Below are 25,111 nucleotides of genomic sequence, written 5' to 3' on the forward strand. Positions count from 1 at the left end.
ACATTATCACAGAGAGAGAGAGAGAGAGAGAGAGAGAGAGAGAGAGAGAGAGAGAGAGAGAGAGAGAGAGAGAAATAAAACAGTGTTTCAGATTTGTTCCATCGCTAAAGGTGCAAGACACAGGATAGGAAGCTTGTCCAAAATACTGTCCGGTGGGGCCCTTCCCTCGGCTGCTTCTTCCAAAAGGTTCTGGTCGAGGGCCAGGTGGATCTGAAGCAGCAAAACAAAGTTGGATTCAAGGGATGAGCATTTGTGTGCATGCACACAACAGGTTAAAACACAACAATCACACAATGCCAGCTGTGTCTGAGGAAGCGTGCCTGCGCACAAAAGCTTACCCCTTGAATAAAACACGGTGGGTCTGAAAGGTGCCCCTGCTGGACTCAAAGCGCTTGTTGCTAGAGAATGTGCAGGGGGAACTCTGCGGTGGGGGAGGGATAGGGGGAGTCCAGTCTAGATGTGGGTCTGGCCGGGTGGGGGGAAAGGGGTGTGGAAAGTCTCATCTAAGGGCAGCAGCAGGAGCGGTTTGGCATAAAGGGGGCAGGGGGTCTGGAGAAGGTCAAGGGGTCACACAGATGGCCCCCTGCTGCAAGTCAGGTGGGGGGGGGGTTGGGCCTTACTTAGAATGACTGAACACTGGGGGGGGGGGTGTGGAGACTGCCAACTCCAGTTGTTGGTTTGAAATGACACACGTTTTGGAACATTATTGGATAGCATTTGAGTGGATCTGTAGATGTCCCGGGGTTGGCTTCTGTGATTTCAGTGCCTCTTCCTGAATTTGTGGTCCAAGGGGAGTGCAAGCAGCCCAGCCGCTGCTCCCACCCACAGGGAAGAGACCTTTCCACTGGCACTACTCATGAGCCGGTCCTTGGCAGGAAACGGAATCTGCTCTTCTTAATCCTCACAGCCCAGATTTAAGAGTCCGGAGCAGGATTAAGCAGCTGAATTTTCTGGAGTCCGTTGATTAAGAGAACCGTTGGGGCAGAGCAGCTGGGTGGCCACCAGATGGCTCTTTCGGCACAAGGACAACAGCGACTCCAGAGGCCACCAGGGAACACGCAACGCGATGACCAGCTGGACACGAGCGAAGGCCCACCGATATGGGGCCGGGGTCAGGGAGGCTGAGCACCAGCGGCAGATTAAACTTCATAGTGAGATGGGCCATTTGGGGGGAAGTTTCCTTGGAGAGAGCAGAATTCCCAGGGAGAACTGCCTCACTTTTTGTTTTCTACCAAAGTGGAAGGGCACCCACCCTCCCACAGTGTTGAAGACGTTCTCCACAGGAGAGGGCTCCTTCAGGTAGTGAAAAGCGGGGTATGAAACCCAGCTCCTCATCATTTTGGGCTTCATAGATCAGCAGCACTTTGGAGGAGGGCACAGGTCTCCTCTAGCCATGTGGTGTCCCCATTGACTTAGTCTCTGAAACAGAACTGCTGCTGCGATGTTTTCTCCGGCCAGCAGGTGCCCACCGAACTCCCCCACTCCAATGTTTAGTCTGATTTTCATACACTGTTGACTCAGCCCCAAATCCCCGTTGCCTTTTAAGACACGGAGTCACTCTGCTGACTCATGTTCAGTGCCTGGTCTACTAAGACCCCCAATCCCTTTCACACAGTCTGCTGCCAAGACAGGTCTCCCCAGCCCTATAATGAGGCACTTGATTTTTCCTACCCAAATGCAGAAGTTTACATTTATCACTATTGACATTTTAACACAATTTCCCCACCTGTCAAGATCATCCTGCATCAAAATTCTGTCTTCTGCTGTGTTTGCCACCCCAAAGAAGAAGACAGAGAAAGAGCTGTTTTTGTAATTCCCCACTTTTCTCTACCCAAAGGAGACCTAAAACAACTGACAAACTCCTTTCCTCTGCCAGACACCCTGTAAAACAGGTGAGACTGAGAGAGCTCCAAGAGAACTGTGACTGGCCCAAGGTCCCCCAGCTGACTGCACATGGAGGAGGGGAGGGAATCAAACCCAGGTCTCCCAATTACAGCTCTCCCAATTACAGGCCGCCACTCTTAGTCACGAAGCCAAGCTGGCTCGGACAGAGGGGGATGGACCAGGGGCAGGGCCCTGGCTCCTCCAGCTGAGCTTGGACAGCCACCCTGGCCACGGGCAATCACTCCAGGCCGGCCTTTATCCCCCCAGTCCTGGAGGACTGGAGGGTTATATCATATCAGCTGCCATTCCTAAAAGGCACCTTTGGGATCTGTTTTGGGCCAGTGCTGTTACTGGCTGCTGTTTCTTAACCGTGTCCAGGAGACTCCTCTGCCATTGTCTCAGCTGCTATATTGTGAAATGCTTTCCTGCCTTGCATCTGTCTGCCATTTATTCTCTTTTCCTCTTCCTTGGAGGCTTGGCTGCCTCTGTAATGGCTCCCAACTTTCCTTGTAGCTCATTGATTTTCTTTGCTGAAATTACAGCCAAGTCTTTTGCTCCCCGTGGCAACCAAGGGCGGGCCTCCTCCCACTTCCAGCAGGCCGGAGAGGAGCAGAGGGGAAGGCATGAAGAGGGACTTGCAAGAGCAAAGCAGCCTGTCCATCTGGCTCTCCCCTGCAGGCCCAGAAATGACGCCCACCCCATCACACCTGGACCAAGAAATGACACTCACCCATCACACCTGGGCCCTCATCGCTAGAAACGAAGGAAGCCCACTGCCTTATAGGCCGCTTGCAACGGGGAGCAGCTGAGTCTTTTGTTCTTGAGCTCAGATGCCAAACATGAGGGCGATGCCTCTGGATCCAGTTAGCTGTTTGCTGCTTTTGCCTTTCAACCTTGAGTTCTCCTCCAGGGAGAGGTTCAGCTTGTCCTGCAAGTCCAGACCTCAGGAAATCTTCCCATAAGGCTCCTTTTTGCAGGCCTTTGGGTTGTAGTATGAGCCATTCCTTAAACAGAGCAGCTGGAGCAGGTGGGGGGGGGGGCTGGTTAAAGAGCGGCAGCTTCTAACCTGGAGACCAGCTTGGATTCCTCACTCCTTCTCCCCAGGCAGCCAGCTTGGGCCAGTCACAGTTCTCTCAGAGCTGTTTGTTAGCATAGCAGAGTGATTTCATTGCCATGCAGTCGCTGTTTTAGCTTAGAAAAGAAAGGTTTATTTGCGGAAGGACATTCCGGATAGAAAAGAGGAGAGAGAGAGAGAGAGCTCCTTCTGCTAGCTCACTCAAGAGACTAAGAGTGGACTGAGAAGCTGCCCTCCAGAAAGAGGAAATTGTCCTGAGAGTAGCAATCTAGGGACAGACCAAAGGCACACGTCATGAACTCTCTGATGTATCTAACAGCCTTCTTGTTGCCCCCATCAGGGTCTTCTTCCTCCTGGTTGACTCTGTACACCAGACAGTGCCTGCTCCAACACTGTTCTCTTCATGTTCTCTCCCATCCCCACCTGCCTCACAAGGTGTCTGTGGAGGGAGAGGAAGGGGAAAGTGCTTGTAAGCTGCTTTGGGAAGTAAAAAGAAGGACATTATAAAAAAGCAGCCCTTCTCTTCATCTTAATGATTCCGGGGCAAATGTCAAAGATGTTCTGGATTCTCCCCCAACCCACCCTGGACTGGAACACATTTCCTGGTTTCCACAGCAGGGGGGAGGGGGGGCTCCCTTCCCAACTGGGCCACTGCTTGCCTTGCAACACGACCCTGCTTTCCAGTGGCCCCTGTTCATCCAGGCAGGGCAGGAGACATAAAGCTATTATTGTTTTGTAAAATAGGAAGGGAAGTAATGACTCGGGTTCCTTTGACACACCTTGGTGCATGATGCATTGCAACTCATTGGGCCCCAAATTCACGGTGCGTCTCCTGAAAACTGAGCAAGGAGCCACAGCAGTGGAGCCAGATGAAACCCCCATTTGGGTGATAGATTCAGAAGAAGAGCTGTTTTTTTACCCCACTTTTCACTACCCAAAAGAGTCCCAGAGTGGCTTGCAATTGCCTTCCTGAGAGGCAAGAGGGCCTGAGAGATCTGGATGGATTGCCCCCCCCCCGTGTGGCCACAGCAGCCCTGAGACCCCCCCCCACACACACACACACACACGCACACACACTCAGGCTGGCAAGAGTTGAGACGTCCGTGATAAAATCCATGTTGACCGGCGGAGAGACCCTTGGCCTGGCCACGGTCTCCAGCGAAAGCCCCCCTAAGCTCCCTCACCTCTGGTCAAGCCAACATAGGCCTGCCTTACTGGGCCAGTGCCTGAGCCCCTCCCACGTCCAGCCTGGCCCCCACACCATTCCCCAGGGGTTCCTTGCTTGAGTGGGGATCCGAAAGGACAAGACCGAAGCTGGCCAGGGGGGCAACAGTCGCTACTGTCTCTCCCCCTCTCGATCCCAAAGAAGTGGGCAAAATGTGCCTCCACATGGTCTGTCTACATGCCTGCACACACACACACAGGTGCACCTTTTCCGGTTTCTCTGTGTTTTTTTCTGAGACAGGCAATCAATCGATCAGTGGACTGGTTTTATTTTTATATCCCACCATTCCCTGTTTGGTTGGATGCCAGGGTGGGACTCTGATGCCCTGCCCCTGTTTTGCCTTCCGTGCCTCACTGCCTCTTGAGTCCCTCCCAGCCCCACAGCTGGCTCAGGCAGCAGGGCACGGGTGGCAGCGAGCTTCTCTCCAGCAGCACAGGAGACGGGGCAGGGGCCAGAGAGGGCCCAGCCCGGCCTGGCAGGGAGAAACCTGTGACTTGGCTGGCACCTTTATCCCAGAAAGAAAGATGTGCGCTTGAGGTATTGTTCTAGCTTTCATTCCACGTGAACCGTCCAGAGCCTTAGGGGAGGGCGGTATATAAATGTAATAAACAAACAAACAAATACCTATCGGGAGGAAAAAAACACACTCATTTCTGTGAAGGAGACCACCAGGAACATCCTGCTGGCGGCCACAACGAAGGTGCATTCCTCCTGGCCCCTTGCACATGAAAGCTTTTGTCTCGAATATGAAACGTGGTCAGTTTCCCAGGTGCCCGACTGGGCTCCAGCGTGGACCAGCTGTTGGCCACGGGGTTCCTCAGCCCTGTTTGCTTGTGAGGAGGCCTCCGTGCGACTGCCTGTGTGTTGTCCAAAACAGACTTTATGTACTTTGCACTCTCTCTTGAGCGGTTTCACTTTTCGTAGGTCGCTTGGAGAGGCTGCCTTTCCCTTTCTCCAGCAAGCAAATTCAGGAACATCAAGCCCGCCCACTCCCACCCCGTCCCCTCGGCGGGCTCCTGTGCTGGAAGATGCCCCAAGACCCCCCTGGCGGGAGGCCCCCTGCCCTCCTGGATCTCACTCCCTCTTATGGGGTGGGGGGCACGGCTCCCGCATCCCTCTCGCCTGCCCTACCGGTGCCAGGGCTGCCGTGGCGAGGGCACAGCCCAGCCCTCCGCCAAAATCGCCACCCGCGCCTCGCCTCGCCTCGCCTCGCCCGCCGGCCCCTCCTCCCCCCCCCCGCCGATCCCGGCCCTCCCACGCCCCCCTCCCTCCCCCGGCCCCGGATTAGCGGCCGCCGGCCCCCGCCCGGGCGCTCTGGGCGCCGGACAGCCGCTTCAGCACCACGACCCGCGGACAGCTCCCGCCCGCCCTGCCTCTCGCCCGCCCGCTGCGGGGCTGCCCCCTCCGCGCCCCCCTCCGCCCAGCGCTCCCCCGCGGGCCATGCGCCCCGGCGCCCGGGGCTCCAGCTGCTGCTGCTGCTGCTGCTGCTCCTGGTGGGGCCGGGAGTGGGGCTGGGCGCGGGGGCCGCTGGCCGCTCCGGGGGCCCTGGCGGGGCCCTGATGACTCAGACGCCCCTGCGCGGGGACCTGCCGCCGCCTCCGCCCCCGAGGGCGCCCCCCGGCGGAGCAGGAGCCGGGCAGGGCCGGTGAGGGGGGGAGAGGGGAGCCGCCGCCGCCGCCGCCGCCATGCCCGTCCGCAGAGGCCACGTGGCCCCCCAGAACACCTACCTGGACACCATCATCCGCAAGTTCGAAGGGCAGAGTGAGTAGACGGACGGACCCCTCCCCTCCCCCCCAGGGGCCCCTCCGGGCCCCGGCCCGAGGACAGCCCCCTCTCCGCCAGGGAAGCCGGATCCCGTCCTGGGAGAAGGGAGGGCGCCAACCTGGGGGCCCAGGAGAGGAAACAGCCCGCTAAAGAGTGGCTGGGTGGGGCTGCCAGTCTGGTGCCCGAGTTCTCTGGGAATGCCTGAGTGTGAAAAAATTGTTGTAAAAATCGCCTCTCTCTTTGCCCTGTGGTAGAAACTCTCTGATCCGTTGCCCAGACCTGGGCGATGGAAGGGCCACATTCTGGGGCCCACTCTGCCGGGGCGCCGGGCCCATCGGCCAGAGCGGCTGACCTCCCTGATCTCTGAGAAGGGACGGGAGACCCCACAATCCGTCACCCGCCAGGGGGCACCTGCAGTGGGGAGCCCCCGGGCATGCGGCCCAGCAGGGGAGATCTGTCCAGGGGTGGGGGGTGGGGGGATCTCTCCACTGCTGGATCAGGCCTGCTGCATGGCGCCAAGGGCTGGTTGGTGCTCATCACTTGGCCCGAAAGAGACAGGGGTCAAATGCCAGCCCGATCTCCTCAGTCTCACAGTTGCAGCTTGACCCCAAGCGACAGAGTGGGGGGGGGACCTTCTTTGTGGTCTCAATTCAAAGCCTCCAAGGGCTGCTCCAACTGGCTTCTGTACCTCTTTGGCAACCTACGGCAGGTTGATGCCAGCGGCCTCCAGAGGGAATTGCTGGACTAGGAGCGTACAGGCCTCTTCTTGGTCACGGAGGAGGGTCGCTGAGATACACGGGGGTGGGGGTGGGGGCTTCCCTTTCTCTCTGACTTCCCACCCTCCAGTCTGCTCACTCCTGTGCAATGCAGCCACTGACAAAGGGGGCCGGAGGGGTCCTGGAGCCGTATCAGGAGAATGTTCTCAGGACTGGTCAGTCAGGGCGGGAGGGGGACTGGCTACCCACTTCCCTTTGCAGGATAGCCTAAGAACTGGCAACATTTTCTTTGGCTGAAGTGCTTCTCACAAATGTCCACAGAGACAAGGAAGCCAGGGATAGGCCCCTGTAACAAATACCCGAATCCACCGGTCCCTCCCCCCTCCCCCATTCTGCTGGGTGAGGAGCCCAGGGCTAAGGTCTTAAACCACGTCCTTTGCTCCTATCTACAGTTGTGAGATTTGAACTGCACCTCCTTTGCCCAAACTCAACATGGGAGTTCCCACCAAATGCAGCTGAAGGCGGCATGACACCCATCCAGGCAGGAAGCTGCTTCCCCCCACTCCCATGCCCTTAGGTAGGTCCCCTGGTCTGTCCCCAGATGAAATCCTGGCCTACGAGCCGCTTCCCTTCTCCAGGTGGCATTGTGCCAAGAACCACCAATCTGCGGCCCCTGGGCCCGGGTGAGAAGGCAGCTGGGCATGCTCTGCACTTGGCTCTCAGCCCCCGGCCGGGGTCTATCACCCCCTGCAGCATTTCAATGGCATGTTGTGCAGAAGAGGCAACATTGCACATGGAGTCTTTACTGCATCAGCAAATAAGCAACTGAAAAACACAATTGTTCTGCCAAAATAAAACAAGACTTTTCGTATTTAAAATATCTCAAAGCCGTGATAATACACTACTCAGCCCTATAGGTTATTCATCTGATTTCTATTTAAACCTGGAAATGTGTTTCACATCTGAAATTAAAACAAACTGACAAAAACAGCCCTTCCCAGGCCTCACAGAAGAGCCCTCCAAACAGCTGAGCCTCAGGCTCTCCACCAAATCAAGCCTGAATTGATTTAGGCTTCTGTGTTTCACCTGCTTTAAAAAGATGGGATGCCTGAAAAGTTCTGCTCTTGGTTCCACTGAGGACAGGACTCCTTCTGACGCATGACTGGGATATCATGTGACTTCCTATCCTGTGCTTTTGGTTCTGAAAGGCTGGCATAAAACGGGTGTGGGGGGGTCTACAGACATGTGGAGGTCCACGGCTACTGGTCATGATGACTAAAGGCAGAGGGAGAAAGCTGCCAGGAAGCAGCAGTGTGGGGGCCGATGTTGGCCTCTGTGCCCTATGGCTGGTCCTCCATGGGGACTGGTGTGCTGTGGCGTGAGGCAGGATGCTGGAGTAGGTGCATGAGTGGTCTCATCCCACAGAGATCTTTTCATGTTCTCATGCTTGTGGCCGAATGGGTCCTAGACCTGGTGGTTAGCCTCTCTGACTTCGTTTTGGCTCGTGCTACGTTTCTGAGTCACCCCGGAGGATGGCTGGCTGGCTGTCAGGTTGCTCTCAAGAGAATGTTTTCATTCACACCCTCCTGAGTTCTTATTGAGAGAGCTGACTTGTTTTCCTCTGCCACTGGATACCAGGTACAAGATGTTGTGGATGCAGCTTTGAAGACACTATGCTTGATTTGTAGCCAGCAATTAAGGCAGCCTTTCTCAATCTTTTTACTGATGGGAAACAGAAGCCTCCAAAGTGGCACGGTTATGCAGAATATGATTGGGTAGCATAGCTGTGTACATGCCCTTGTAAGCAAGCCTGGATCTTGCCTGTCATTTTCTTCGGCTCTCTGTGAGCCTTGGAGCTCCTGGCCAGACCCGCAATCACCTGAGAAGGATGCTCCGAGGCTGGTCCCTGAGCCAAGATATGCGTTTTCGGCTGAGGTTCAGATGGTCCCTAAGGCAGGGCTGCTTGCCTTCAGGCGTCTTGTGATGTGGCTCCCAGGCACACTGAGAGGTGGTGGGGCCCTTCTGTGGCTTCAACAGGAGCTACACTTATGACCTTGCAGAGCCCAGAGGTGGCTGATGGAATTCAAAATGAGCTACTCCAGCAGAGGTTTGCGCCCTGACAGCGACAACCCTGCCACGAGATATGGGGGATGTTTTTGGATTCTGCAAGGACTGGGCTTAGGTGCTCTCTTAACCAGTTCCCAGCTGGCCTTAGCATTGCCCCAGAGGGTAACAGAAGGACATCTGGCTTTACTGTTCACCTGTGCACACACCCCAGTTGAGACCAGCTGCACTGCAGGGTGATGGGAATGGAGACCGCCTGCTCGGGCTCTCGGTCATGTCTGCCGGGTTCTCTGGCAGGGTGGCCACTGCCAACAAGTAGTGCCAGAGGCAGGAGGAACCAGAAGGCCCAGCGAGCTGAAAGGATTGCCTGGCCTCCCCGGCCAATTCAGTTTCCTTGACAAGCAGGAAGGCTGCAGCATGGGGAGGGGGAGGGGGGGCAGTTCACCCTTTCCCTCCCGGCCACGTCCCTGGGAGAGGCCCCTCCCCCTGGGTCATCGCCCCCTCCTGTGTGAAGGAAAGGAGGCTTATTTGGAAACAAAAATGAACCGTGTGCGTGTGGGGACTTGCTTGCCTTCATCTTGTTCAGTATGTTTCTCCCCATCTGGCTCACATCCAGTTGTTGTTGTTGTTTTGTGTGTAGGGGGGGTTGTTTCACACTCCAAAATGAAACGAGATTAAGGCCCAGGAAGGAGCAGGGCTGGTTTAAAAATAGCTCAGATGTGGTAGATGAGTGTTTGGACCCTGCTTATTACTCTCTTTGGGACCACATGTTTTCCTGGGTTTCCCAACACTTGCCCCTGCCCACGCACCTGCAAAGAAGAATTGCAGTTTGGGGGCCATCCCTGGTCTGGGCATCTGCCTCTCCGGCCACTCTAGGAAGGGAGGAGGACTCTCCCAGCTGCAAGGCCGGCCTGTGGAGAAGGGGGTTCCATTTAGTGGGTTATTTTTAAAATATATATATATTTTTCAATGTATTTAGACACATGTGCCCTGCCTTCCTCCTTACAAATAAGCAGAATTTTGAAGCAGCGTACATCTGCAAACCCCTTATTTCAATCATGCTGGGATACCTGGTGTGTTTTATTTCTGGTTAAGCATGGGCAAGATTACAGTCTCCGTTTGCCAACAAGCTTTGCAAAAGCTCTCATTGGTTGTAAGAATTAACAATTTAGATTTTACAGGCATTTATCTTATTAAAGATTGACGTTGCACTGATCCCGGCTTCAGCCTAGTGGCCTCGTGGGTAATGATGGATCACACTCCCCCCCCCCCCCACACACACACACCATCGCCTCTGAAGGGAGCTATTCACAATAAATCAGCAAAATAGCTCAGTTTCTCCAAGCCCCGTCCTGACGTCAGGATTCAGAAGTCCTGACCTGACCTCCCCCCCCACTCCCCCCCTCCCTCCCTCCCCTCCCACTGCCATGCTGTGGGGCAGGGGCTCTCCCTCCCTCCCTCCCTCTTGGCCTCTCCGCTGCCTCCCCAGCACCTGTGGCAGCATCTGGGGCTCTGCCTGGGGCAGCTGGGGAAACGTGGCCCATGCAGCCTGAGTGTCTGTTGAGGTCCATTGGAGCTTGCAATCATTCAGAGTTGGGGGGCTGGAGGTGCTGCTCCCTTTCCAGAGGGCCAAGAGGGCACCTGGGCAGGAGCAGGGAATCCAGGCCAGCCCCCCCCCCCCCCGCCCCGTTCATCCATACTTTTTGACTTACCCCATAAAAATGTATATTAAAATATATGTACATAATGTTGTTATGACCGTGCTTGTGGGCTTGTGGCTTAGTTTCTGTGTTGGGTGCCCTCAGAACCTATTGTTGGCGGACAGGGATAGAAATGCTCTAAAGAAGCAGAGAGAGCACCTGCAGGCCCCTGAGGACCTCCGTTCCCAGCCTCCCCTGGGAGCACCTGGAACCACCTCTGTGGGAACCACCTCTGTGGGGCTCAGATGGTGAAGTGTGTGGCGCGCTTTCACATTTCTCTGATCTTTGGTGCACAAATGAATATGCAGGCATTTTAATGGCCTCATCAGTGTCATTTCATGTCTGCCTGTGCTGAGTCTTAGAGCACCAGAGACTATGGTGAGACAGAGTTTGAGCCCAGTCAGGCACCTTGAAGACCGACCAAGTTTAACTCTGAGTATAATTTGTGTCCAACCGAGACTCCCTCAACTTGTGTGTGTGTGTGTGTGTGTGTGTGTGTGTTGGGTGTGGGTGTGTGTTAGTTGCCTGGAAAGGGCTAGTTAGAGTCAAGATGCCTAAGTAAGTAAGCAATAAGTACAGCTAAGATTGGATTAAGGCAGCTGGTAAGACCTGTGAAAGGAGGCTGGGGCAGTCTGGGGGTCTCGTGTGGAAAGTGTTTCTGAGCGTATTGCTCTTTCTTTCAAGTCAATGCGTCAAGCCACCATCTTCTACAGGACAACGATTTTGACAGAGACCAGAGAAGTTGGGATTGAGTGTGTCAGATCATGGTAGTGTGGCAGAACTAAGTTTCAGAATTAAACAGATCTCAAATTAGGTCAGGATTAGGGACCCCATGCCTGGGGTTGCAGAACAGCTTTCTGTAGCTCTTTAATCCTTCCCCCCCCCCCAGCATTTTCTGCTCCCTTGAGAGCCCCTCGGGACCACGTCATGATCGACCCTCGCCAGCCAGCCTGTGGTTACTGGTCAGGACTTTGCATTCTAGTTCCCTGTGATGGAATCCCCCCACCCACCCACCCCACACACACACGCCTGCCCCTCCACACACACACAAACACACACTCACAGCTGTCCACTCTCAGACCCATCCGCCCCGCTTTAAGCCCTAATTCACTAAAATATTGGTAAGCAACCTAATCCTCTGTGGGTGCGTTTGCCAAGATTCAGGGACCTGAACCCATCTGGCTTCTTTGCCGTCCTGCTTGTTAGCAGGCAGGCTCTGTACAGTCACTGCTGCAGAGAAAGGGGAGCTGGCTGAAAATGGGGGTGCTCCAGGAAACACAGCTGTTGCCAAGGTCACTAGGGAAGACCCCCCCCCCCGGTGACCTCTGGGGGGACTTGCTGGGCACACCAGGCACAGGGCAGTCCAAGGCAGTCCTGGCCACTCTCTTTCCTCCACCCTTCATCCTTGCGCCAGACACCCAGGGCGGTAGGTGGGGCTGAGAGAGTTCTGGGAGAACTGGGGATAACCCAAGGTCACCCAGCTGGCTGCACGCAGAGGAGTGGGGGATCAAACTGAGCTCTCCAGATTAGGGGTTGCTGCTCTTAACTACAACACCAATTTATAAAAGCTGTGGACCCAGAAGATTTCTTCCTCTTCCATTTTGGGCAGCTCTTGGTGGAACACAAGTCCTGATGGACCAGGGGACTACGTCCTGGCTTTGGGGTTGGAAACAAGGCAGAGGAGGGCTGCTGGTGGACTTCCTGATGGCCCCTGGGTTTTGGCCACTGTGTGGCCCAAAGAGCTGGAATGGATGGCCCATTGGCCTGTTGTATAAATTGCTACAAGTAAAACCAATCTGTCCTAAATCCAACACAATTTTGGAGGTTCCTTGAGAAGGGGCTGCAGGTTGCCACCTTTGTTTCCTTGCTTAGCTCAAAAGCTTGAGCAGAATGGGTGTATTCTTCCCTTAATCTATTCAACTTGCCTGTATTTTGAACTCTCCAAGCCTGAACTCTGCCAATTCCCTGTGCCCCTCCCATCTAGCTGTCGGAGGGGCAACATGGAACCTCCCCTCTCCGGGAGCCCCGTGGTTGTAGGGTTGTAATGGATCAGGCCACAAGCAGGAGTGTGGAATGGGTGACTCTTGCTAGCAGCAGGGGCTCCTCAGACTCTAACTGGCATCCTGGGATGGGAAGGGGTGGGGTGGGGAGGGACTCATCTCCTAGTGGGTCTTGTGGCAGCTGTGGAGTTCTTCAGTCTTGGATAGGGGGGGGGGCTCAGTCAGAAGGACTAGGAAAGGCCTTGCAAGTCCCCCCCCCCTTCACACCAACATAGAAATGTTAGGACCATCCCGAAGGCCTCTCTTTTAGCAGCACAAGGTGGCAATTCTGGCAGCCCACCCTCAGGAGGGGACAGTGAGGCTGTCCAGGGTCTCTTGGAAGCCACAGGCAATGGGGCGGGCACCTGGGGTGGACTGGCAAGCTGCCTGCCATGTGCCACGGGGCTGAGGTCCTTCTCATCCCCAAATCCTCTATTATTCAATTTATACCCTGCCCAGGGCAGCTTCCAACATGTCATAAAAACATACACAGTAAAATACCATTCATCAATAATTTAACTTAACATAACATATTATTAAGACCTTAAAAACTAAATCAGGCATGCCAGCTAATCAGCCAGTTGGTACATTCAAGAGCGCTTAGTTCTTAATTTCAGTTTCGGGGTGGGATGTCCACGTAGAGAGCCCAGCCGATGTTCAACCCAGCTGCCCTGAGGGCAAAGGCACCTGAGAATTCCTGAGGGGACGAGCAGTTTCAAGCTCCAAAAATGTGTCCCGGAGTGGCGCCTGGTCCACCTACATGGCCCAGAATGGAGGGACAGGCCTGGTCTGGGGAAAGGGAACCATCTTGTAGGAAGATGGTTCGGAGAGCGGAGGCACAGGGAAGGTGAGTGAAGGACAAATCACAGAAGCGGCCGGGGCCTGGCGGTTATGCCCGGTCTCAGGGCCAGAGGGTGCGGAAACGGGTGGGCCTAAGTCAGGCCCAGGGGAACATCTGGCACTTGCGACACCTCACGGAGGAGCACAATGTAAGAAGATTGGGCAGGCAGGAAGTGGTGGGTGGGGAGGGGGCCCTCAGCTCCCGCCTCCCAAGGACAGCCCCTGTTGTGGGAAAGGAGGGGTGCGGTGCTTCCACAGGCAGATAACTTCCTGGGTGCGCGGCTGGGAAGAGGCCATCCCGGGGCATGGGTTGGCACCCGGGGGGGGGGGGAGGCTTTCACGTCCGCATAGCACCGGCCCAGTCCTTGATGCCAGGGGTCACTGTGGGCTTTCTCTCTCTCTCATTTCCCCCAAGATCGCAAGTTCCTCATCGCCAATGCCCAGATGGAGAACTGCGCCATCATTTACTGCAACGACGGCTTCTGCGAGATGTTCGGCTACTCCCGCGTGGAGGTGATGCAACGCCCCTGCACCTGCGATTTCCTCACTGGGCCTGACACAACGCACAACTCCACTGCGCAGCTGGCGCAGGCGTTGCTGGGATCGGAAGAGTGTAAGCTGGAGATTCTGTACTACAGGAAAGACTGTAAGCAATTTGATATTTCTCAGCCATGTGCCTGTCCTGACTTGTTGCTTCTGCGTTTGAGGGGGGCCCAGGTCAACTCCAAGCGTCTCTTCTCCCCATGGCCCTGCGTGCCACTCATCGGTTCTGTCCAGCCAGGACTGACTCCTTTCCTGCCCCCATCCAGCCAAAGGAGGCCTTTGAAGGAGGCCTGGTGGGTCAAAGGCCATGGAGGAAAATGGTGGGTGGGCAGGAAGAGGGGAGAGGAAACAAGGCTTGGGGGGGGGGATGCCAGGCAAGCCCTGCCCCAGTTGGGCTTGACTTAAAGGGTCCTCTGTGACAGTGTGGAGCATGCCAGAAGGCAGACCTGTGGATGCCCTCCTCAGATCGTCACCAAATGCCTGGCCTGATGTGACTGTAGGAGTGAAGGGCAGTAGAAGCCACAGGGCAATGTGGCCGAGAGAGAAACAGAGAGAGGCTGCTGGGCCAGAGGAGGCCAGGGCAGGGCCACACAGCAACAGCCCAGGCAGCAGAAGCAGGAGGGCAGGATCTGTATCATAGGCACGGCAAGGAGGTCTTTCTCTCTCTCTCTCTCTCTCTCTCTCTCTCATCTTCTTTTAGGGATGGGCAGGGGTGACAGTAACAACCTTCTTGCTGCCTGGTCTCATTCAGGGGGCTCAGAGCAGAAGGGGAGAGGTACCCCTTTGATCACTGGTCACTACTCCAGACCCACAGCTCTGGGTTGCGTTGGCCCATGTGGGAGCAGAGGGGGGGGGGGCTATGGCAGGGAGACAGCTTGGCCTCTACTGTGCATAAGTCAGCTTCTGTCCGTGACTGCACTTGGTTCCAGTGAAGGGATCGCCCTCTTCCCTGGTGCTCTGGGCAAGTTCCAGAAGACTCTCCTGGCCCCTGCAGTGCCAAGTCCCACTGTTGCTGCCTGGGGCCCTCTGCCCCCCCCACCCCACCTGCTCCCAGGTGCCTCACCTCACAGCCATTTCTACCTGGCGGCTGGCGGCCCTAGAGATGCTGAGAGGTGACTGACAATTCGGTTGGATTTCCTAGGAAGGAACGGACCACTGTTTTCTTTCCCTGTTCCCCTCCTCACAGTCAGCTGACCTGTTTTGTGTTCTTGGAGAGGCCGTATTCTTGCTGTCTGTCAGAGAGAAGGCGCTCCCCTGGTCAGTGCGTGGGAGAGAGGCTGCATCATTATGGCCATGACGGGCTGGGACATCAAAGTAGCCGATAGCCTGAGCCCGCTTGCTAATCCGGCGGGAATGATGCGCAGAAGCCGCATTGGAAAGAGCAGGAGATGCCCAGGAGGAGAGTGGTGGTTTCGCATCTCTCTCCCTTTTCTGATGGCGCTGATGAATGGCTGGCTAATCGGGAGCACAGGCATTCCGCCCTCCCCGCTGGTCCCTGAAAGGCCAGGGAGCCCTGCTGCCGCCTGCCCCTGCCGGGTCCAAAGCAGGTCGAACATGCAGTAAGCCTTGCCAACAGGGCTGGGAGGCTGGCTCCAGCTCCCATCTGCTCATGCCCTCCCTTCACTCGCTGGTGCCCCCTTCTCTGGCCCTCCTTTGCCCCAACAGGGCTGGCCAGGGGGTGCAACTGAGCTTGCTGCTGCTGTCATCTCCTGGAGAGCCACCGCTGTGCCCCCTCCTCAATGCATCGGGGCACCTGGGAGCACAGGGCTGATTGGGGAGGGGCACTGCCCCCCCACACCTCCTGGCCATGCCAGCTGTCCCTCCTCAGGGTATGGTGATACCAGGGCCACTGGCTGCCTGCATCTGTTATGGGTTTCACTGCATATTGAAGGCTTGCTGTCATGGTTAAAAGTGGTGGCCTCTAGAGAACTGGGCTTGATTCCCCCCCCCCATTCCTCCTCCATAAGCAGGCAGCTGAGGGACCATGGGCCGATCACAGTTCTCTCAGAGCTCTTCCCTTTGTAGGGCACTTCTCTCAGAGCTCTCTCAGCTCCACCTACCTCACAGGGTGTTTGTTGTGAGGAGAGGAAGGGAAAGGGATTTGTAAACTAGCTTGTGTGCCAGTGTGGTGTAGTGCATAAAGAATGGCGGCCTCTAATCTGGAGAAGCGGCTGTGATTCCCCGCCCCTCTTCTAGCTCACCAACCTTGAGCCACTCACAGTTCTTGCAGAGCTCTCTCCGCTTCCCCTACCCCACAGAGCGTCTGTGGTTGTGCTTTGGGGCTCCTCTGGTGAGGGGAAGGGGAGGTCTGAAAACCCAGCTCTTCTTCTCTCCCTCCTCCTCTGGAGCTCTCCCTGGTGCTGGTGCACTCCCTTGTAAACCGCCCCTTGAGTCGGTGCTCAGTTGACAGCCTGCGTCACTGGCCAGCTGTGACTCACAGAGTCGACGGCCACACCAAAATCGCAGCCCTGCAGGAGCTTCCAGGGAGCCAGGCGGGTGGGGTGGGGGGGCTGCCAAAGGCTGCACGTCTGGCTGGGGCCTCGACTCACCCTAATCCATGAGCTGCTGCCTTTGAGGCCCCTGCTGCTTCGGCATTCTCCACCAGAGAGGGCAAGACTTGGGCCCTGCCACAAGGCGCTGCTTTCCTTAGAGAAGGGAGTGAGCTCCACTCTGCAGCAGTGCTGGCTGACGGTCCACAGAGAGGGTGACTCTGGGGGATCCAAGTGCCCCTGGCGCAGGCTTAATCCTACCTGGCACTTCCTTTCCTTGTCCCCTGGGGGCATGGACGGGCTGGGATGTTTCCTGCAGGCCGTTATATAACCCTGCTGTAGATTTAGCAACGTGGTCTTGCTTTGAGACCCTGGAGCTTAACCCCTTGTCCAGGAGGCCAAGAGAGACTGTTTGAGGGAGTGAAAGATTCCCTAACAATGCCAAGGGACAGATTAAGAGCTCCCTTTTTAATATTCATATCCCCGTGGCTGGCTTCTGGAGGCCCCCGGCCAGCCTCCCCAATCATTCCGTTAATACTGATGGGGCAGATAAATGCCATGTCCTGAATCCTGCTGAGTAAAGGGGGATGGGGATGGGGGGGGCTCCGCTGCCCGCAGAGTTGATGCTATTAAATGCTGAATGCCGGTCCCTTTATCAAGGTCAGGTGAAAGAGGAGGGGGTGGGAGGGCAATCCTGCTACTTATCCCCGGCAGAACAGGCAGAAGGCAAGCCTGGCCGCCGTGCAGGACAGGCGGCAGAGGGTGGAGTGCCTCGTTCCGTGGCCATTGCTTTAAATGGGGACTCTTCTGAACCAGCCAGGAAAGGAAGGCGCTGAGCTGGCCAGGCACGGTCCCAAGGCCCAGACAACGTGGAAGTCAAGAACTGGGGAAAGACAGTGGCCGGATGGCCCGGCCTGTGCAGGAGGCTGGTCTCCTGCTAGCTGGCCGCTGTGGGAGGGGGGGAGCCAATCCCCAGGACGGCTGCCTCTGAGTGGCCCCTCGGGCCCAGTGGGACAGCTGGCACTTGGCTCAGCGGGAAACACCCCTGCCAGGCAAATGGCCACCCTTCCGGAGGGCATGGGAGGAGTGTGGCTGGCGGCTGGCGGCGTGGGTGGCACGGAGACCGCTCTGGACACAGACAGCCTTGCGATGCTGGAGAAAAGGCGATAAAAATATCTGCCTGATGGAAATGAGTAAAACTCTGCCACCGTCAGCCTGAGAATGTCCAGAGCTGCAGCAGATCGCACAGTCAGGAATTGTCACATCAGGGACAACTTTCTGCATGGAAGGGAAGGCGAGAGGTAGCACCTCCACTGCAAGCCGCGTTAGGTGCCAGACAGCAATGAGGTGGGCAGGAAGTTGTGACAACGTGAACCTCCGAGGCAAGTAACTATCTAGCCAAACGGGGAAGGAACGGGATGAACAGGATGGCCTTTCTGGATCGGCCAACAGAGCTGCTTGCCTGGCAGCAAGGCTCTTTGCCACAGGAAATAAAATGGACGTCGTAAGCAGATTTATGCCCAAGTCCCTCCCATGACATTCCCAGGGAAGTGTCTCAGCTTGGTTGCTTAAAGCCCCCCCCCCCGGAGAGCTGTGGAACTCAAAGAGATTTCTGGAGTGGGAGGGGGGAACTGGCTTTGTTGAGGGGAAGGGGGAACATCTCCCCCCTCCCAGTGCCGCCAGTGGGCTGGGCTGGGAGGGTGAGTTTCTGCTCCATGAAATGTGGGGGAATATTCACAGTTAAAGCAATGTTAGTTGTCGGTAGGCTTGCCAGTTCTGGGTTGGGGAGAGGCTGGATACTTTGAGCGGGGAGGCTGCCGAGGGGGGAGTTGGGGAGGGACTTCAGTGGGGTAGAATGACACGTCCTCTAGGCGGCCATTCTCTCCAGGGGAACGGAGCTCTGCTGAATGGAGGAAAGGCTGCCAACCTGCAGGCAGTGACTGGAGGTATTCTGGGATTACCGTTGATACCCAGGCAACATAGGTCAGTTCCTCTGGAGAGAATGGCTGCTTTGGGGGAGGGACCCTGCTTATATCCAACTGCCTCCCCTCCCTTTTCTCAACTCCCCCCTCCTCAGGCTGCATCCCTCAAAAGACCAACCTGGAGCTGGCCACCCTACCTGGAGATGCCCTGTACTTCTGGAGACCTCCAGGCCCCACCCGCAGCCTGGTCCCCCTAGGAGTGGGTGGAAGAGGGTCCCCCACCGGGAGTGGAGGGGGCTGAGCAGATAAGCTGAGGAGGGTGGCCCACAGTAGGTTGGTCGATGGCTGCAGATTGGAGGGGGGGCGAAGTCTGGGAGGGAGGAGGGCGGGGAGAGAGTCCACCCACCCAGCAGCCATTTCCTCTGCCATCCTGGGAGAAGCCCAGCCCAGCCCTCACCTGCAGGTTGGAAAGCCAAGAAGCCAAAGCAGAAGCAAATGACAGGAAGGCTACATTGAGGTCTAAAAAATGAAATGGCCCTTCGTCAGGTTTGCTAGTGGACAGGAACGTACACAATTGATGCACCTATAATACAAGAATGTCAGATCATATTACCAAATGTTATCCAGGGGACAGAGTCCCCAGTGAAATCTCCGCTGTGATTCTCTCTAGTCCTCCAGCTGAGAAGCAGATCCCTTCAGCAAAAATTGCTGTGTCATTCTTAAAGCATTCTTAAGAAAAAGCTGGCTGAATCGAAAGAGGAGTTCAGTTCCTGGGGATAGAAGGGTCCTCTGAGCCTGGGTCTGAGGCCTGCTTCTCTCCTGTGGTCGTGCTGAAAAGGTTTAGAAAATATTGGCCTGGCTAATCAAAGGGCTGGAAAAAATCCAAGACCTCCGGAGCTTTTTGTTTCATGGAGAGATGCCTGGAGGGCTCTTGCTAGAGGCAGCCCTGCCCCCCTCCCCACCCTGTTCTCTTCCCTTGGGAATGCCAGCCCCCCCTCCCGGGGTGAGGTCTGAGGGTCTACTGGAAGAACATCCCAAATGACAAGAGGTCATAGTCCCATGGCACACTGTGTTGGTCAGGCCCCACCTGGAGTGCCGGGTGCTGTTCTGGAGGCCCCCCTCCCAAAGGGAGCGGATGCAGAAGAGGGGGACGAGGGGGACCAGAGGCCCTTCCCTTCTAGAAGAGAAGGACTGGAGACCTGCAGATTTGCCACCATCGCTGGGAGAGCCTTCCAGGAAGAGACAGTCTTGTCTCTTGCAGCCCTAAGTATTCAGTTGCCCAGTTAGGGTGGGAGCGGACCACCTTGTTGTCTCTGGACCACCAGGAAGGTGAAGGGCATTTCCCAGAGCATTAACAGTTGCTGCTTGGGGAGTCTCGGGAACTCTTGGCTTCCCTCACCCTGCCTGTCTTCAGTGGAGAGAGAGAGAGAGAGAGATGCTTAAGACTCGAGCCCTGGCTGCCCAATACGGTGCATTTCTCCACAGAGCTAATAGCAGGTGTGTGGCAAACCCTCCCACCCTCTCCTTTGGCTTCCCACGGTCATTGGCAAAAGCTGAACACAGAAGGGTCGGGGCTCAGCCAGGCCTGGGGTTCCTCTGGTCAGTTTTCTTGCAGGCAGCAGCCTCCAGTGGCAGCCCGCAGAAATGCCCGCAGAAACCTGCCATCTGCCTTGGGAGCCTTTAGAAGACTGCCGGATTTTTATTCCGTTCTTGCTCCACCCTTTGGCTAAACCAAGATCGAAAGCTGGCTGAGAATGGAGGCTGCTGGGTTCTACTGCTGGTCCTGCAGCCACGGCCTCTGGACTGCCGTGTTCCTCAAATCCCCTAGCTGCTTTCTCACCTGGCTCTTGACATTGCAGATGTTGAACTCCCAGAAGGCTGGATCTCAAAGAGATTTAAACATGCCCATGCTCCCCCCCCCAACACACACACACACACACACACACCCTTCTTTTGTGTATCACAGGCCACTGACGTCACAGTGGATTTGGAAGTTCTGAGATCCTGGCCATCTGTTCCTGATTACAGGAACCTGAGCTCTTTACAGCCGTATGGCCAAAATCATTCTAGCATGAGTGATGACAGAGGAGAATTCAAAAGGGTAGCCATGTAGCACAATAAAATCAGGGTCCAATAGCACCTTTAAGATTTATTCAGGGCGTGAGCTTTCGAGTGCAAGCCCCTTTTTTCTTTTCTTTTTTTTGTAGCTCAAGATCATTTGAAGTATAAAATCCTATTAAAGACCTGCTCCAGCCCTGCCTTCCTTGGCCTCCACCCTTTCCCCAAACCTCCAGGGATTTCCCAAACCAGAGCTGGCACCCCTAGGGGCGATTCAGAAGTGTGAATAAGGAGCAGAATGGAGCACTTTATAGTGGCAATCAGGATTCTGCAGTGCACAAAAATCGTAATTAGCTCTGGTCCCTTAATAAATGATATTGCTAATTCGGAGGGACACCCTGGAATGGGGCATAGAAGCCAGAGAAGCTGGGGCTGTCCAGAGGTTGTGTCCATGCTCAGACCACCGTGCAGAGATGAATTCAGAAGGGGTCCTTAGCAGGATCTGTCCGCTGGGGGAAATCCCATCCTCGTCTGTCATGGCCTTATGGTGAGGTGGCCAAAAGGTGTGTTAAAGTCACAGTCAATTCAGGGGAAGGCCAAGCCCTGAAGGACACCAGAGGTTGAAAGTATTGGTTTACTCTTGGGCCCACTTCACCACATTCATTTTTGTATTTCTCCTTTTCCGTGGCAGCATCCTGTATCCGGTGCCTGGTGGATGTTGTACCTGTCAAAAACGAGGATGGTGTGGTCATCATGTTCATCTTGAACTTTGAGGATCTAGCTGCTCTTCTGGCCAGAAGCACCCGACAGAGCCTGCACCACCGCCTGTCCCAAGGATGGCGCACAGGTGAGAGGCGCCGGAGGCTAAGCTCCAGTACTGATGAAGCATTGTGGAAAGAATTATAAGTTCCCCTTAAGTCTTGTGAGAGTCCGGGTTGAGCATTAGTGCCAGAACTGTAGGCAAGCCTTCTTTGTGGATCCTCTTCTTCCTCCTGATGTAAACATCACACACAGTGGGGGATGGGGCTGAGAAGTGCTCCCAAGGTGGAAAGATTACAGTGAAACAAAGGGAAATCAATGGATGAATCTACTGGAAGAAGCTGTTCTTTTAATACCACACTTGTTACTACCCAGAGGAGTCTCAAAGTGACTTACGACTGCCTACCCTTCCTCGCCCCACAACAGACACCTTGTGAGGTATGTGGGACTGAGAGAACTCTAAGAGAACTGGGACCAGCCAAGGCTACCCAACTGGCTGCATGTGGAGGAGGAGTGAGGAATCAAGTCCAGTTCTCCAGGTTAGAGGCTGCCGCTCTTAACCATGACAGTCTGCTGTAAGATTCTCCATGGATTGTTTCCTGAGGATGTGGCTGCTCTCAGGGCTGGGGTGCCCACAGAGAGGAGAGCAGGGTCTCCTTGTTGCCCCAGTCTGTCTGGGCTCCAAGAACTAAAGGGGGAATGGTTGTTTTGGAACTGGGGGCTCTCTGTGGCCAGTTCCTGCTTGGAGCTCCTGTCCTCTCCTGCTTGGCTTCTTCTGTGCCCTTGCTGCGTGTCACAGGGAAACGCCTGGGAGAAACTCAGTGTGTCAGTTCAGCATGGGGAGGGACTCAAACGTGCAAGTACAAGATGGGGGGCTAGTTCAGGGAGGGGACCCAGATCCTGGGCTCCCCCCGCATCCCAACCCAACATCCTGTGCTGGCTTAGCGGTTAGTGGAGACACAGGGGGACCCTCATTGCTCCCGTGTGAATCTTGGGGAGCATAGATACATAAATCATTGTGATGCAAAAATCTAAGGAGCTGAGCTCCAGGAAGTAAACATACACGTGAGACAGCAACACACCTGCTATGAATCACTGACAAACAGAACGGCAGAGCAATTTCAGGGCAGAGCATTATTCAGAGATACTGTATAGATTAAACAAATGGGACAATAAATCAAAACAATGTAGAACACTGAAGGGGTGCCACTGCATGCTTCACTTGACCTGCTGTGACCTCGGAGAGGGTGGCCAGAATTATAGTATTAAGAATAATAATTATTATTAATAAGTGAAAATTCGTGCAAACCCGTGAGAATGGCCAGCCCAAACCAGCTTGGTTCAGGCTCCTGCTTACGGTCACAGTGAAGGGCAGCAGGCTCTTGTCCGGGGAACGGGTTCTGATTCCCCACCCCTCCTCCTCCACATGCTGGGTGGCCCAAAGGGGCCAGTCCCAGTTCCCTCAGAGCCCTCTCAGGGCCATCCTGCGGCCTTGATGGTGGACACAGCCTCCCAATCCTTGGAGGGCCCGGGTGAAGGAGGGGGGAACGGGGCCCCCTCAGAAATTGGGTGAAGCACAGCCAGGCAGTGGGGCCAGGACTTGGGAAGGCAATCCCACCCCAAACCTCTTCCCTGGCCTCCAGTGCCCCACATCCCTGCCCCAAAGCCAGGGGAGGGGGGGACAACCATTTCCACTCTGTAGGGCGGGTGGGGGGGGGGAGGTTGCAGAACAGCCTGAGTAGCTGCAGCCCCGGGAATGAGCAGTAGAGGGCAGCAGCCTTCTTTTCTTTGCAGGAAAGTCTCTCTGCAGTTGGGGCTGCTGGCTGATGCTCAGCGCACAGCGGGCAAGGTGGCTGGAGCAGAGGCCGGAGCGATGCACCCAGGATGGCTTGGATCACACCTCTTTCCAAGCCCGACCCACCAGACTCTCCCTCCCCCTTGGAACTCCACAGCTGCCACCGAGGAGGGGGGGAGGGTCCTGAGCGGCTGTGCCCCGCCCCACTGGGAAAGGCCAATATGCTGCTACAAAGTGAATTGCTGGTTGCACAAAATTATACTCCCAGCACGCAAGCACCACAAGGAAGCCCCCCCCCCCCGCAGGTCTTTGCAGGGAAAAGTGATTGACATGCCCCTGTGGGTCCCAGCACGGATCCCGTCCATGGCCAGGGTGGTGGGCTGCCCGGCTTGATGGCATTCCCTTCCCTTCCCCCCCAGAAGCTTCCCAGTTCAAGGCCAGCCAGAATTCGACCTCTGACTCCGACCTGATGAAGTACAGGACCATCAGCCAGATCCCACAGTTCACTCTCAACTTTGTGGAGTTCAACCTGGAAAAACATCGGTCGGGCTCAACCACCGAGATCGAGATCATCGCACCACACAAGGTCCCCGAGCGCACCCAGAATGTCACAGAAAAGGTCACACAGGTATGTGGTCCCTCTGACACACAGCAGCCCTCAAGCGGGGAGGGAGGCAGGGAGGCGTGCCCTCACGACCAGGAGGAGCAAGATGAATGGCCTCTAGGCGCAAGGGAGCAGGTCTCGGCTGTGCCCCGTCACAGAGGCTTCTGCAGGAGAGGCACCTCTACTGTGATGGGCAAAGACACACCGGAGGGGGCAGGAGGGCCGGGGAGGGACACGAGCCCTCCCTTGCCACAAAGCAGCTCAGCTGGCGGTGCTGGGTCTTCCGTGCTCCCCCAGTGCCGCCTGGTGGATCTGGAGCCCTGGGGACGGGGAGGGGCCCAGCTGCTTGGGGGGGGGGTTGCTGCTGCTGCTGCTAGGCAACAGGGCTGATGGCTGACCTCAGTTGTGACGGTGTCCTGTCAATACGGGGTCATTAGCTAGCTAGCAGGAAGGTGACAGGCCTCTGGCAGGGCTGGATCCAAAGGGCAGTCGATGGATGGCCAGGCGGGTGGGTGGCTGGCCGGCAGGGATCCTGGGCCCCACACAGCAGTGACGCTTCTTTGGGCCTGGGAAGGTGCTTCAGGATCCTGTGCGGTTTTGTACATCTGATGTGCGTAAAATGCTCATGTTGGAAAATATGTCCGTCCCTGTGTGTCATCGCCCCCCCCCCCACAAACACACACACACAAACACTCAGATTAAGGGATCACCACTCGCCTTCCTCAGGCCCGGACTTCCCCACAGAAGCTGGGGGGGGGGGGGCTGCCTCGGAAAGAGCTCCCCGGGACTACAGCTCAGAAGGGGCCACGGAATGCCCACCTCTCGGCAGCTCTGGGGGCACCAAAGGGGACATGAGTCGGAAGAAGGGCCCACTGCTGGACCCCCAGAAGACAAGCCTGGCCCCAGACCCCGGCTGCCTCTCCCGCTTCGGCCAGGAGGGGGCTTCCTGGGGCCCCTTGCCGGGGGGGGGGCTATTCTCTCCCCCTGCCCCCCCCCCCGTGCTTGCCGACTTGGTGTAGTGCTTAGGGGCGGAGGCTTGTAGCCTAGCGGGCCGGTTCGATTCCCCCCCCCTCCTCCCCCCGCCGCCACTTGCAACCCGCGAGCTGCCAGCCCCACCTCCCTCCCTCCCTCCCTCCCAGGGGGCGCCTGTGGTGGGGAGAGGAGAGGGGCTCGTCAGCCTCCGGGGGACTCCTTCGCGCCCTGAAAAGAGGCTCTTCTTCCTCTCCCGGCGCGGCTTCCCCTGTTCTTGCGCGGGGCGCCCGGGGGACGGAGGAGCGCCGCGGGTCGGGCCGGGTCGGGCCGGGTGGGGAGCGGAAGGAGGGTCGCCCGGGCAGGGGGGGAGGGGAGGGGTTGGTCTGGCGATTGGGGGCGGGCGTCGGGGGAGAGGAGGGCGGCCGCTGTCATTCCGGGGGCTCTCCCGGTCCGGCGGGAGGCTGCTCCTCCTCCTCCTCCCTGGCAAGAGAGGCTTCGCGCGAAGGGGGCTGTCCGTCTCCTCGCCGCCCGCCCGCCTGGCACCCGTCCCGTCGGCGAGTAACTCGCCCTACCGCCGCCGCCGCCGCCGCCGGCCAGAAGACTGGGGTGGAGGGCAGGGTGGGTCGCCACGTGCGCTCCGGGCGGTGCCCTCCTCCCTCCCT

General features: G+C 56.6%; 1 protein-coding gene across 2 annotated transcripts in view; it reads left to right on the forward strand.

The window, feature by feature from the left end:
• The first annotated feature begins 5,487 nt into the window (after window positions 1–5,487).
• Window positions 5,488–25,111, forward strand: part of KCNH6 (potassium voltage-gated channel subfamily H member 6) — a 38,929-nt gene continuing 19,305 nt past the window's right edge. Inside the window, exons 1-4 of one of the 2 annotated variants that reach the window (XM_077314935.1) lie at window positions 5,488–5,945; window positions 13,723–13,953; window positions 21,011–21,166; window positions 23,293–23,501. In XM_077314935.1, the coding sequence (XP_077171050.1) occupies window positions 5,870–5,945; window positions 13,723–13,953; window positions 21,011–21,166; window positions 23,293–23,501 (672 nt within the window). In that variant the 5' untranslated portion in view covers window positions 5,488–5,869. The remainder of the gene's footprint in view (window positions 5,946–13,722; window positions 13,954–21,010; window positions 21,167–23,292; window positions 23,502–25,111) is intronic. The other variant, XM_077314936.1, reaches the window with a different exon arrangement.

The sequence above is a fragment of the Paroedura picta genome, chromosome 16 (genome assembly GCF_049243985.1).
Source record: "Paroedura picta isolate Pp20150507F chromosome 16, Ppicta_v3.0, whole genome shotgun sequence".
Taxonomy (NCBI): Eukaryota; Metazoa; Chordata; class Lepidosauria; order Squamata; family Gekkonidae; genus Paroedura; species Paroedura picta.